The sequence below is a fragment of the Tyto alba genome, unplaced genomic scaffold (genome assembly GCF_018691265.1).
Source record: "Tyto alba isolate M040663 unplaced genomic scaffold, T.alba_DEE_v4.0 Super-Scaffold_1000006, whole genome shotgun sequence".
NCBI lineage: Eukaryota > Metazoa > Chordata > Aves > Strigiformes > Tytonidae > Tyto > Tyto alba.
The window spans coordinates 8,833,092-8,846,150 of NW_024881272.1; the positions used below are offsets into that span (position 1 = coordinate 8,833,092).

The following is a 13,059-nucleotide window of genomic DNA, read 5'->3' on the forward strand; positions in this document are numbered from 1 at the left end:
AACACAAAAAAAGCAAGTGTTTTCATACATCCAAATTTGAAGTCACACTTTCAGAGACAAAGAAGCGAGTCTGGCACCATACACAGTAGTTACACATATTGTGTCATCCACATGCAACATTTGCTATCAGTGATGCCAGATTTGCAGAATTCTTCTGAAGTCACATCCACTTTGTACCACCGTCAAAATAGACCACCCTCAACACACTTCTGGCATTTGAAACAGTAGGAGCACCTGAACTTGACCTGCTTAAATGTTCTACCATTCTCCTTTAGACACCAGTGAGAAGAATCTGAAGTTTAGTATTCAATAATTTCTCTCTAGAAAAGTGTGGTATTTCCCACATTGTTAAGTTCAAATCCTTTTAAGGCTGTTACTAGCTCTTAATTAAATTAAATACTTTAAAAATTCACAGTCTTAATTTCATCCTCACTATTCATATGCCATGTAGATGAAAGAGATTTTTAAAAATGGGAAATATGAGCACAAATCTCATAATTCTGTAGTCTTACCAAAAATGTATACTTCTAGCAAAAATCTGAAAAAATTAAGTAGAAAGATATCAACAAAACCAATCAGCTCTGCCCCTTAGCAGCGAGCCACATGCATATGCTGTATGTTATATTTCTCTCCATTAACTAATTGTCTATCCTTATCCTTACATGGCCTTACAGAGAAGTCATAAAAGTAATTTTAGAAAACACTGAGCATATTTTTATGACTGCTAAAAAAAAATTAAAAATCTTTAGCCTGAATCCAAGAGCAGGACTGGAAGAACTTTGACAACATAATTATGAACCAAACCCAGCAGTTTAAAATGGGAAGTGTTGGGTACCCTAATTACAGGCACCATTGCTACTTTCGTCTGTAATGACAAGCACAGACAAGTAAGCGAGAATATTTTGTTATGTTCTCTGAAATTATCTTGTCATTCTATTGACTCAACAGTACAAACCCGCCTACCTGCAAAACCCGTGCTTTCTGCTGTTGGTGCTTTGACAACCTTCTAGATCTTGTTCGTTCCACTTCATGTCTATGAACCCATCCTCGAAGTTCATGATTCAGCCTAAAAAAACCCAGAGCATTAACAGAGGTTTCAAAGAACAGTGGCAGAAAGCAGTTTAACAAGCCATTATAAAGGCACTGTCAATTACTACTCTTTTATCTTATGATAACTTATTTACAATACCGAAGTAGGAAAATATAACTGCAAGATTAAATTTATGAGGGAATTTGTAAGGAAATTTCTATAAATTATTAGGATCGTCGGTGCTTCAAAATAAAGCAGATACAGTACTTTCTTTTGCCCAATAAACAGTAATTCTGAAATTACTAGAAGGACTACTAAAATTTAAAATCAAAAGTTGATCAGTTCAAGACAAAATACTGATTAAGAAGGCTGAAATATGGCAAGTAATCTTGACAGAAAGAATGGACAAAGCAGAATGGAGACAAGGTTAGAGACGCACTTATATCTTTGGAAAAAGTGAAGCTAGGTATTTTCTAACAGTGAATAAAGCACATCTGCAGTATCAGGTTAAGTAAGTCTGGTTTTGTCAGAAGCTGAAGAGTAGGAGACCATCTTTTATGTACTTCAGATGGAACAGGTTTTTAGCTGGAATTGATTTCCATAATATCAACATTTCTACATATGCAGTGTTTTCTCTTTCAAGTCATGAAAAACCTCCAGTCAATCAGAAAATTGTTATTCAGCTATTGCTAAATGACCAGTATGAAAACTGAGTGAAAATCTTTACTAAAAACACCAAAAGATGACAAAGATCCAAGTCGACCTCCTGTCTCCATGGTAGCAGACACAGAGGCACCGGTCACATATTGGATGAACACTGTGAATGGACAATAACCACCCAGAGCTGACTGGCCAGTAGCACTCACCCAACACACAGTTTATATCTGAACTCCTAATAAAAGCTTAAATGCTCAGAAAAGGTTGTTTGCTCACCTGAGGGACTCTGTCCGGTTGATCAGGGGCTGACAGGGGGGTGGTGGTGGTGAAATATATAACAGTGGTTCTTCTGAGACTATCATCAGTGCTTTGTTATCAGATACAGAACGATCATACCTGGGAAAAAAAAGAAAAAGACATCAAGAAATCCCTTAAACTAGTTTTTCCTGAACCTTTGGCTAAACCCAGAGAATAAGCACTACCATCAGCAAACCCACAAATGTTACAGGTGCTCCTATGGGACTTCTGAAACAGGTGAGTAACAATTTCTATCAAACATCCAATGGTCCCAGCCAATTCCCCAAAGGGGTCTGATAGCACTCAACAGACAGCTGAGCATTAGCAGATGTTGGATTTCTTCCCAAACAGGCCAGATATTGAAAGAAAATATAGCCTGTAAAATATTCCTCATAATATGTAAACTATGACATCTCTGCAGAGGCAACTTTCTCTTTCACTCCAGAGCCATGCAAGATTTGCTACAGAAATACTAAATTTATCAGCCACTAAAACCATGCAGATGTAGAGACCGTGAGCTATATGACAGTGGAGCAGCCACAAACTATATTACAACTGAGTGGAGAGGATTTACATCAACAATCTCCAGAAGCCAGCTTGACTTTGATAAAAAAGTGAAAAAGACCATGTATTTCAATCAAAAATCCACAGCACACTCAGCAACAAAGACGAATATTCCTTTCTCCTGGTTATCTGTGTCTCCTGAGGGGTTAACTACTTATCACCAAATATCTATTTTCTTCTATTGTTAGGGCATCAATATAACAGCTTTACTCCTCTTGGTTTTAACAGAGACCTGTGGCTCCTAAACCTGATCTTCTTTCTGAAAAATCATGTATAATAGCTTAAGAAAGCCTTATTCACATTCTCTCCTTTCCCCATCTTTCTCTCCGTCTTCACATCTGCTTCTCCCGTTTACCGCATCTAGAACTGATAAAGGAGAATATGCAGCAAAGAGCTCACAGCTTGCCAAAAAACAGGGTGAAAGAGTGGGGGAAAATGAGGAGGTACAGACACTAGCATATCCTCCTAAGAGAACCACTCTACTGCTATGTCACATAAGTCATGGTCTGAAATGTGCCACATTAAGACACAAAGCCCTCACCATGGCTATAGCCTTAAAATGCTCTTGATTTATTGTCTTCTTTCTGCATGGCAAAAAACATTAGGGCTTTCTGCACATCTGTGCCTGGCTTTGTTCAACCAGCCAAAACACTCTACTGGAAAGGGACAATCTGATAGGATAAATCTTGTAAGGGGAAAACATGAGCTGGATTAGCCAGACTTCAATCTGGAGACAATTATAAATTCACTTATGCACTGAATGCTAGAGATCTGGGAAGGTTGAAAGCAACTATATAATTAAATAATGGGCAAGCATTAGGATGGACTCAGAGATTTCTAAAAAGTACAGTGCTAACTTCAGAGTTATGTTCTTAATCGTGAACTTCTCCAATCTTCTCTTGAGAAACTAAGAAAATAAATACTCCAGCTTGAAAAGCAAGAAGAGAGAGAAATATGACAAATACCATAACTATGCAAGCTAAAACAAAGATTGGGGAAAGAAGCAGACAGATGAAGAACTGAAAGAGGCCATGAAAAGCTCCCTGACATACACTTATTTATACGCACTCTTCCACCACACTGTCCCTAACAACATTCAACATAGCCACGTGTACACTTCTGAAGTTCTATGTGTTGGGTAATCTTGGAGATAAAACATCACACTCACTTGAAAAGCAACCTGGTAAACTTTGTTAAATAATAAAAAAAATAGAAGAGATCAGCTTTCAAAACTCTGTGTTTGTAAACTCAATTTCTCTGCTAAGAGCAGCAATAATACTGGCCAAAAAGGTTAGCAAATGGAAGGGCAGTGAGCTCTAAAAGCACCATTGCCCTCTGCCACTTTATGTTACAGGTTCCCATCTCACCTATTACTCTTCTCAGGAATGATGTCCCCAGGTATTTTCTGAGCTGTGCTGGACTCCTGGCTAGCTGAGAACTCCAGAAGATTTCTGGTCCGGTGGCTGGAACTGGAAGTGGAATCAACTCCACTGGGATCCTTTTCAAATACACTGGAAAACACAATAATCATAGCAAACCATAACACATATATAATGGGTCTGCAAGACACTTTAATGTAAGATGCTAAATACTCAGGTGGTTAAATTTCTGGCTGCTGCTATGTCACAGGAATAATGTTCGTGTCATACCTAATGTAAAAACATTGTCTTGTGTCATTATATTACTATCATTCAAAGCATTCACAGACAGAAAAGCAATTCTGTTCTTCAGTTTTAATTGTTTGAAGGATTTTGATGCTCTGGTTTTCACGTTCCCTATAAGCTTCACTTGATGAAACTGAGATCAATCTGTTACCTAAATCTGCTGGCATAAGAATTACCTATATTCAAATCAAAGTACCCCTGAACTTTAACTTTCATCAGCCTCAAAGTACAATCGACATAGTTTATATGAATACAATATGTAAGGAAAATACAGCTACCAAATTCCATGCAGCTGCAAGCCTGAAATATTATGCCAGACATCTAACAAAACTGTACACAAACTTATATACGTTCAATTCTACTCGGATTTAGAAACACTGGCAGGGCTGACAACCCCATCTACATAGTGGCAGGAGGCCATGGTCCCAGATACCCTGTCATCCTGGTCTGTGCTTGCACTGATTGAAGGATCTTGCCCTGGGGGCTGCTCAAGCAGCCAGCCAGACGTGCAGCATAGGAACGTCTGAGCTACCCTCCACGCAAAGCAAAGTAGCAGCATTTCACATGTGAGCTGGAAAAACGACCAGAGAACTGCTATACAAGATCGAGTGCATCCCAGTTCAGAAGGGTGATTTACAAGTCAGAAATCCTGAAAGCACAAAAGCAATACCTCAAGATATCCTCTCCAGAGGCTAGCTTTACTCTTTAGCAAACATGATTGCTCCCTGAAATGTGTATTTACAAAATCAAGTCCCAACCTTCTTATCTGACAACAGCAGAGCATCACCAGCAGCAGCACAGCAAAAAATACAAAAGTACAAGACCCCTGCATGCTGATGAGATCTTTGCCATACATGTTCCTCACTGCCTACAGAGTACACTTTAATTCATGCCCCATCCCTCCTGTGTAGTAGAGCACAAACTCTGCAGGGAAAGATCTCATCTTCCTATTTGTTACATGACATCACGTTGCAACAGGCAACAAATACAAACGGTAGTAACAGAGAAAGGCAAGAACTAGACAGGAGGACAGGTCAAATACTCCACAACTAAGCAAAAGGCACACAGACATAGTTGCCTAGCAATCCCCTCTCTTTTGCCAATACATTTGCACTCCTGTTAGCAGTATCCCAGGTCTCCCGGTGAGTAATTGTGTCACGTTCTGCAGAACTGCTGGAGCCAGGGCAATCCCAGATCCAGGCTGACGTCGCTTGGACTGCCTCCTCTCCTTCAGGTTTCCAGGCAGCAGCACAGAATCAAGGCAGCAGAAATGCTACAGGCTCTGTTTTCACTAATGACAGTGGGCAGAAGAGTCGTTGCAGTTTCCTTACTGTGTAGGTACACTAGCATCCAAATGGCTCATTGCTTCTACTACACAGCATGGAAAGCTGGATGGTTTATTCACAGCCTCATAGATCAGGCAACACCAGCTATCCAATTTTATAGAAACAATCTCCACTATCTACTGTATTTAATGAGATCATGTTTCTTCTCTTCCAATGAAAGCATCAGCACAGCTGGCAGCATCTCAAGCCTACAAATAGAGCTCAAAACTAAGGCTGATGCCTAAAAGCATGCCACACATACCTGCTGGAAGTCATTCATCTGTGAAATGTCCCTACTCTACCTAATTTGGAACCACGGTAGCTAAAAGTATATGGAAATTTATTCATGAAACCAATAATATCTATGAGAAGATCAGAAAGTTGTAACTCTCCTGCAAATAATTTTTCCACTGCCTGAAGTGCATTGGCCATCTGGTACATTAACGGACCTACCGGGTCTGGCATTTTATTCTATCCTACTTCTCTCCTTTCCTGTTCAAAAGGACACACTGAATTAGAGAAACTTTCCATGTAATTATTTAGTTAAAGCTGACAAAAATCTAATCAGTAGAATTGTAACAAATCTGCATTTTCCATGATGGTTCTTCCTTCCCTTTTGCCTCACTCTACAAAGGCGGTTCTTGTTATTTCAGGTTCCCGCCTGGTGCGATGACTAGCTTGAGGTGAAGTGACACATGCAACATGTTGCTACTCCAGTTCATCCTGAACTCTGAACAAAAGTAGAATAACCCAAACCAAGTCCATTGAGGATAAGGATAAGCACTGCTCTGCAATCACAGCTAATCTTCAGTTTTTGTAATTTAGTTGTTTTAGCAGTACAGCTACTCAAACCCCCACACACCTCATTTTATCAGCTTTAATAGAGAGGAAATGTTTATTTTTACTCTTCTCCTGCTTAAAACACATTAATCTTTTCATCAAAATTAAAATATCACTTTTGGCAGCAGTTAACTATGGGATGTTTCAACCTGAAAGAAGATATCTTCAGCAGCAGAAGACAAAGAAAGTGAACAGTATGTTTTGCCATCCTTACAGGCATAAACCATGGCTCCCACTTCTGAGAACATGAGCACCAACTTGAGGACAAAATATGGTATTATTTATGGTATTTATTCCCATGCCCTTTCCTTTATCAGGATTGCTATTTTCCACAAAATGCTTCTCTTGAAGCAGGGCTAGCAGCAATTTCTGTCTTAAGCTACATGGCTACATTTGCCTCCCCTTTCCCATTCATTTTTTTTGGACCTTGAAGATGATCAAAAGCTTCCTTCTCAAACTCTCAAATATGTCTAAAAATAAATTAAAAAAAAAAAATCCCCCTTCCTTGCTCCTTTGGTTTGTGGCAGTGACCCAAAACCAAAAGAACTTTCATTCTGAATAAGGAAAAACCCTGCAACTTGAAATGCTGCCCTGCTTCCACCGTCTAGTTACTTGGGGAGTTTTGTTAGTTTTTTCCCCATATGAACAGAAGATGTTGTTCTGTTGTATCATTTCTTCCCCTTCCTTTCTCCCACGAGAGGTCACTTGTGGAGTTTGTAAATAGGGCTCCATCTTCAGGTAATAGATAGGAGAGGACATGTAGGTAACGGTCTATGTCCTCTGACTTCTCATTCTCAAAGACCTTTCCTTGCCAAGTGGGTACATGAGGGTATGACACAGGATATCAGAAATATTCCTCCTTTGACATCTCAAATTGTCATGGGGGGAAAAGCATGAATTGGGACCAAGGAATCCCTTTAGCACTTGGGATAAAGGATGGACCTCTCCTGCAGAGCTACATCTGGAAACACCTGCCCACCTGAGGCATACTGAGCTTTACAAGTGCTTGGCAGAACAGCAACAATACAAGCTGGAACAGGAAGGGTCTACAGAGCAGAACCCAACACCATGACATTGAAGATGAAGTCAGTATCGAGCATTTAAAAACATTAGGTAAAAGAGGCTAGAAACAGTGAAAAAGAAAGGTAGATGATACCATTCAGAGGGAAAAAAGTTTCTGAAAAACAGTATTTTCAGCCAAGATATCAACAGTTGCTAAAAAAAATGTTTTAATATGACAGACGGTAAAAGCATGGGCAATCTCTTCATTCCGTTGGATTACAAGATGAGAATTTGGAAAAGAAAGAGCACTTTGGCATATCTGCCCTGAGCAAGTCCTGCTTATCTGCAGGAATTGAGTTACTGCACCACATTAAAAGTCAAGAAAGACTGAAGCTGAGAAATGGCTTTACTGGACAAGACAACCAGTTAGAAGTTGGAAGCTAGGACCTTTTCTGTTCGGCCACACTTACACACCTGGGGTGCCTACACCAAGGCTCTGCAGCCTACGTTTGGACATCCCAGATACCGTGAGCATGGCAGGGTTTTCACACAGCCACAAACACCCTGTCCATGCTGGCTGAGCTATCAGCTTGTTTAAGATGCAAAACCAGATCCAAGGGAAAAAAAGAAAGAACCATTAAATACTTCATGTAGGCATTTGTTCAGAAGTGTAGATAAATTTGATTATAGGAGGGAAAGAAAAGCAACACTCCTGTCATGGTTTCTCCAGGCATTCAATGGCACCTGATATTTTAGCTATAATTTTACTTCTTTGGTTTGAATGTCAGTTTGATAAATGTGAAAGAAAGTCTTGCCAGGAGCCCAAAGTAAATTTCATTTGTACTTCTGGCTGAACAAACCCTGTGCACTTCAAGTTTTGAATACTGACATTTAAGTTGTACAGTAATTTGTAGAGGAAGGCCAATAGTGATATCATAAGAAAGAGTTTTCTGGGGACAGAACCATCTCTGAAAATGAGCTGGGATGCTTCCAACAGGCTGAAGCTGACATTGCAAGGAGTCACCAACCAAGGACCTTGTCCTCTTCCTAAATGATTCCAGACAAAGCTGCCACTGTGCCAAACACTCTCTGGAAAGTATTTCTCGTTTCTTATTCCTGATGAGGGCACCATCTGCCGACAGCAAGGCATTACCTTCTTCTGCCAGGCTGCTCCAAGGCTAGCCTCTGCAAGTGCTGGGCTGGTAAGAGGAGCCCAGTCTCTTTTCTCTGCTGGGGAGACTGAGGAAAGCAACCCAAACTGGAGGGATGATCTCTGTATTGTTCTTGTGTTATGCTTTCTTTAAAAAGCAATTTATTTTTAATAAAGCTGTTAGAAAATAAAGGAATAAAACATGTATTGACACCCAGAGCATTTATTTTTTCTTAGAAAACTATATACAGCTATTTGGAAGTGGGCTAGCTTTTATTGCCAAAGATTGGGCAGGCCTGATGCAAGAAGTCTCAATGTTCATTCAGGGGAAAAAACTTCCCGTATTTCACTCCCATCCCAGCAGATGAATGCAGGGAGAAAAGGGTAAGTTATCAGCGAGTGCACCTGGCAGTTCACACAGGCTCTGCAACTTCACCCCAGCAGCAGGACAAGGCAAGCGAGCACAGCCAGGCCAAGGCACAGCTCTGCCAGGAGGAACATGTGGCTGTGATCAGTAGAGGAAGGAGGAAGGAATTACTTCCTGCTCCTGCAGCTGTAGTTTGTAAGAAAACCAAGGGCATTTAATTTTATTTATACACCAACCCATCAAGAGAGGTTCTGAAAGGTCTGGAACCTGAACCCAAGTCCAAATTACTCAACCTGTCCTTTTCCTCTTGATTTCTAAACACAAGACCAAAGGTGGGCTACAGAAGCAGGGTTTTTAGCATTGGGCCATCTCCAACACAGATGTACACTCTACTCAGCATGGAAACATATTCTTTCAGCATCACAAATATTAAAGTAAGTTTCTGGTATTAGAAGTGTTAAGAGTCACAAATGTCTTCTGGAGCTTCTGCTGTTTTTGCTAAAACACTCATAGGGCACTGTATTTCCTTAGCAGCCAGAAGGAGCTGGCTAACGTGGCACTGTTGCATGCCTCTTGCACTCATCTAACAGTTTTCTCTTCACCTTTTACCAGTTCCTCTCTACTAGTGTGTAAGAAATTAACAGCCCTTTGACTGTCATCATTTGTATGTATGTTTGTTAGCATACTTCAGGTATACACCACATTTAAGTCTAATAACCTCCTGAAGGAATATGGGAAGGCTACTGAGGCTTGCAAAAAGCAGAAAAACAATCCTTTTCTATCCTTCACTGAGTGCAAAATATCCCAAGATTGGATGAACTGGGAGTAAGAAACTCACCCTGTTGTGTAGCCCATGATTTGCGGTCTTCTGTTCTCAGATGATGTTTTAGAGATGCTTCCAGCAGCCAGTGCGAGTTTAGACAACACTATTCAGCCTGTAGCTGAAGGAACTCATGGGCCACGAGCACCAGGTTTCATGCTCACAGTTCAGCACCACTCCCAGATGAGACCCAGCTAGAAAGTAGCAACAGCCAAGCAAGGAGCCTGGCTGGGGAGTTCCTCCTCCGTCACACTGCAAGCTATCGGCGGTTTCAACTGACTTGCCCAACTTCACACTGGAATGGAGTGGGGAAGGAGCACGCACGCAATCAGGAAGAATTGTTAAGGCAGCAGGAAAAGGAAATACTGTGTTTCAGTTGGTAGTCATTGCCCTTCATTTTAGGCAGGTGCCAGACACATGGCTTTAGTCTGCTTAGCGCATATTATTTGAGAGGACAACCGGGGTGTTTTCAAACATGCCACGATGCTGCTTGATGCCCCAGGGGAGCCCACCTGCTGGGGAGCGCAGGGGTGACATCCAGACCGCGCTGAGACCTCGGCCTGGGGCTGGCTGCTGGCGGGGCGCATCTGCACTGACAAACCTGAGCACACACCACACAGCTCGAACACCTCTGCAGCAACACAACACTTGCTGCCTGTGGTGTTGTGGTAATGAGATTACCTCCTTCGCCCACAGAGCCAACGGTCCCTTTAAGGGAACTACAAAGTTATTTCTCTAACTTTTCAACATCCCACCACCGAGATATCCCTAGGTTCCTGCCTGTGAGATAAGCCTGTTTCTTTAATCAAGGAGGCCAGCACTAAGGCTCAAACAATAGCAAACTTGCATGAAAACACTGCTGAATGCACCAAACCTCAGAATAATCCTGCTCTCCCACAAGCCAGCTCAAGATTGCTCAGCTTGAGTAAGGTCTCTAAGACATACTGACACCAACACAGGTGTGCTCAACGGACGGTGCTTTCAGCATCCCAAATCATGTGTGCTCCAAAAGCTCAGCAGGCCACATTAGTACTGATTAGCAGCCTGCAGACTAGGTGTGGTGGCAATCTGGGTGCTGGTGAAAGACTTTTGTTTTGCTCACTTCATCCTTACAAGCAGCAGATTGAGGTAGCATGCAGCTGAACAACCCTTGGGTTATTTCCTCATTTTTAGTAAAAGATGATTAATCTTACCACTTCTGGTTTGTTTGTTTGTTTTCCCTAATGTTTGTGCTAGAAATCTAAGAAATGAGACATGCCCCTAAGTCTTTCAGGAGTCAAAAATCACTGCTTCTTCATTTGTTGCAGTCTATGACAACAGCAGACAAATCACACTCCTCAACTACCCAGGCTGGTGTCTTTATTTGCAGATTGCTCAGTGGATCTAAATTTTTCATAGATTATTTAGTTTCCAGGATAGTCTTGGAAAGTAGAGGAAAACCCATCAGGACACTCTAGAGAGGAGCTGCAATGAAGTCTCTACAAAAGGCCAGCAATTCTAGCACAGCTGCTGTAGGTCAACAGGACACAAGAGATTTTGAAGCAGCAGCTTCACTTAGCTCTATCAATCACCACTTCAGTCATCCTCCACCACAAATACAGCTTAGGAATTTCTGGTTACATCATCAAATCTGTTTTCTAGTTTGAAAGGGGTTCCAGCCACACAGAGGTGCCCAACTTGTAAGAAAAAAACAAAATTAATAATAATAATAAAGAAAATAATCACACCACTGTTTCAAACCCCCTGTTCCAATTTCTTTGCAGATCTGCCTTTCCTCTTTCCAAATTCATACTTGTCTTTGTTTTCTGTCCACTAAGTATGTGAAATGGTAGTTAGGACACATTCTGGCTGGCTGACATCTTTATAAATGCTCTAAGGCTGTTGATAGACAATGACCACCATGTAAGGTTGAGCAGACAGATTAAGGAGAAAAAAAACAAGTAGCTGAACTTTTTTCAGAGCCAAGAAAATAATGCTAGGGCCACTAGCAAGTACTTGGCTTACATGCTTTGCTGCTACTACCCCAAGAAGCAGAGATGTAGAAAATTTACCTTTTGTATCTTCTGTGATCCTTCTCCCTTCCCTACTTTTTGATACATTAGTTGGGTTAGTTTCCTGCAAATATTTTACTACTACATGTAGGACTTGGATTAAAAAAAAATAAGCACACCAGACAATTTATATTCAGGAACAGGGAAGAGAAACAAAAGAAAAATATTCCCAGAATAAATACATGGATTGTTTTGACTAGAACATGTGCTTGGTTTCCATTTGTTTCAGCATTGTTTGTGCTTGTTTAGCACATTTTCAGATCTGGTTACTACCCAGGCACAGTCTGACACAAATGTGGAAATTAAACAAGGGAGAAAAAAAAAAAAAAAAACGCATATAGGAATTGTAATAGCTTGGAAATTTTCTGATTTCATGTTGTAAGCGATAAAAAGAATGCAGAGATAACCAGGTGTTTCTTAATGCCAGAAGTCAGGAAGCTTTCAGGGGTGCCATGCCAGCTGAGAACACAGCCGTGCTGACTGATGCTGGCTCTCACAGACGGCACATGTGAAGGCAGGAGACGCTGCCCCCCGCAGATACCTGCCTCCAGGTGGTGTGGCCCCAGCTCCAGTCCCTGCTGCGTGCCAAGGTCTGCGTGCTCACTGCCTTTTCTGCAAACTCTGTGGGTTGCCAATTCCTGCCTTGCACCTCATGGTATGTAAGACTAGGGCAAAGGGGTAACCTCTGCAAGGAACTGAATCAACATGTACCCTTTTCCCTTCATACACCTCACCAATCATTCTTAAATAATAATAAAAGGAACTGTTAAATAGTTGTTAAATCCAAATCCAAATAATTCACAAAGATTAGAGAATAGTTCATTGACACACAGATAGGAAATTCCCGGGCACCTTTCTTGTGGTATAAAGCAAATAGATAAAATAGAAACGTACACTAATAGAATTCCTGCTAAATTACTTTTGCTTTTAATAATTGAAAGTTTCTGTTTCCTATAAAATTTATCAGCAAACCCAGAAGAGCGTAGTAACACAGTATCATGTAATGCAGAGTTACCATTAACTCTATACAAGCCACTTTCACTACCAGAAAGTATTCAATTCACATTTATATTCAATTTTTATATTCAATTTATATTCAGTTTCCATTCTTTTCTCAGAGATAACATGGTGCCATGTCCAAGACTGAAGGATATTCTGGAAAGATTGTTGGCAATTACATAGACTGGACTAGACTTTCCCTCCAATATTTTCAACCAGATTTCTTGGGTCGATATACCAGCTTCCCTACCAGACTTTCAGTCCCACTCCCATGTTCCCAGATTCGGTGTTAC

At 40.9% G+C, this 13,059-nt stretch overlaps 1 protein-coding gene across 4 annotated transcripts in view; it reads right to left on the reverse strand.

Annotated features, from left to right (window-relative positions):
• Nucleotides 1–13,059, reverse strand: part of ATF6 (activating transcription factor 6) — an 82,220-nt gene that overhangs the window by 52,763 nt on the left and 16,398 nt on the right. For all 4 annotated transcript variants that reach the window (XM_042804771.1, XM_042804767.1, XM_042804775.1 and 1 more), the window contains 3 exons: nucleotides 3,916–4,059; nucleotides 1,964–2,083; nucleotides 964–1,066 (listed from right to left, as the gene is read on the reverse strand). In XM_042804771.1, coding sequence (XP_042660705.1) covers nucleotides 964–1,066; nucleotides 1,964–2,083; nucleotides 3,916–4,059 — 367 coding nt within the window. The remainder of the gene's footprint in view (nucleotides 1–963; nucleotides 1,067–1,963; nucleotides 2,084–3,915; nucleotides 4,060–13,059) is intronic.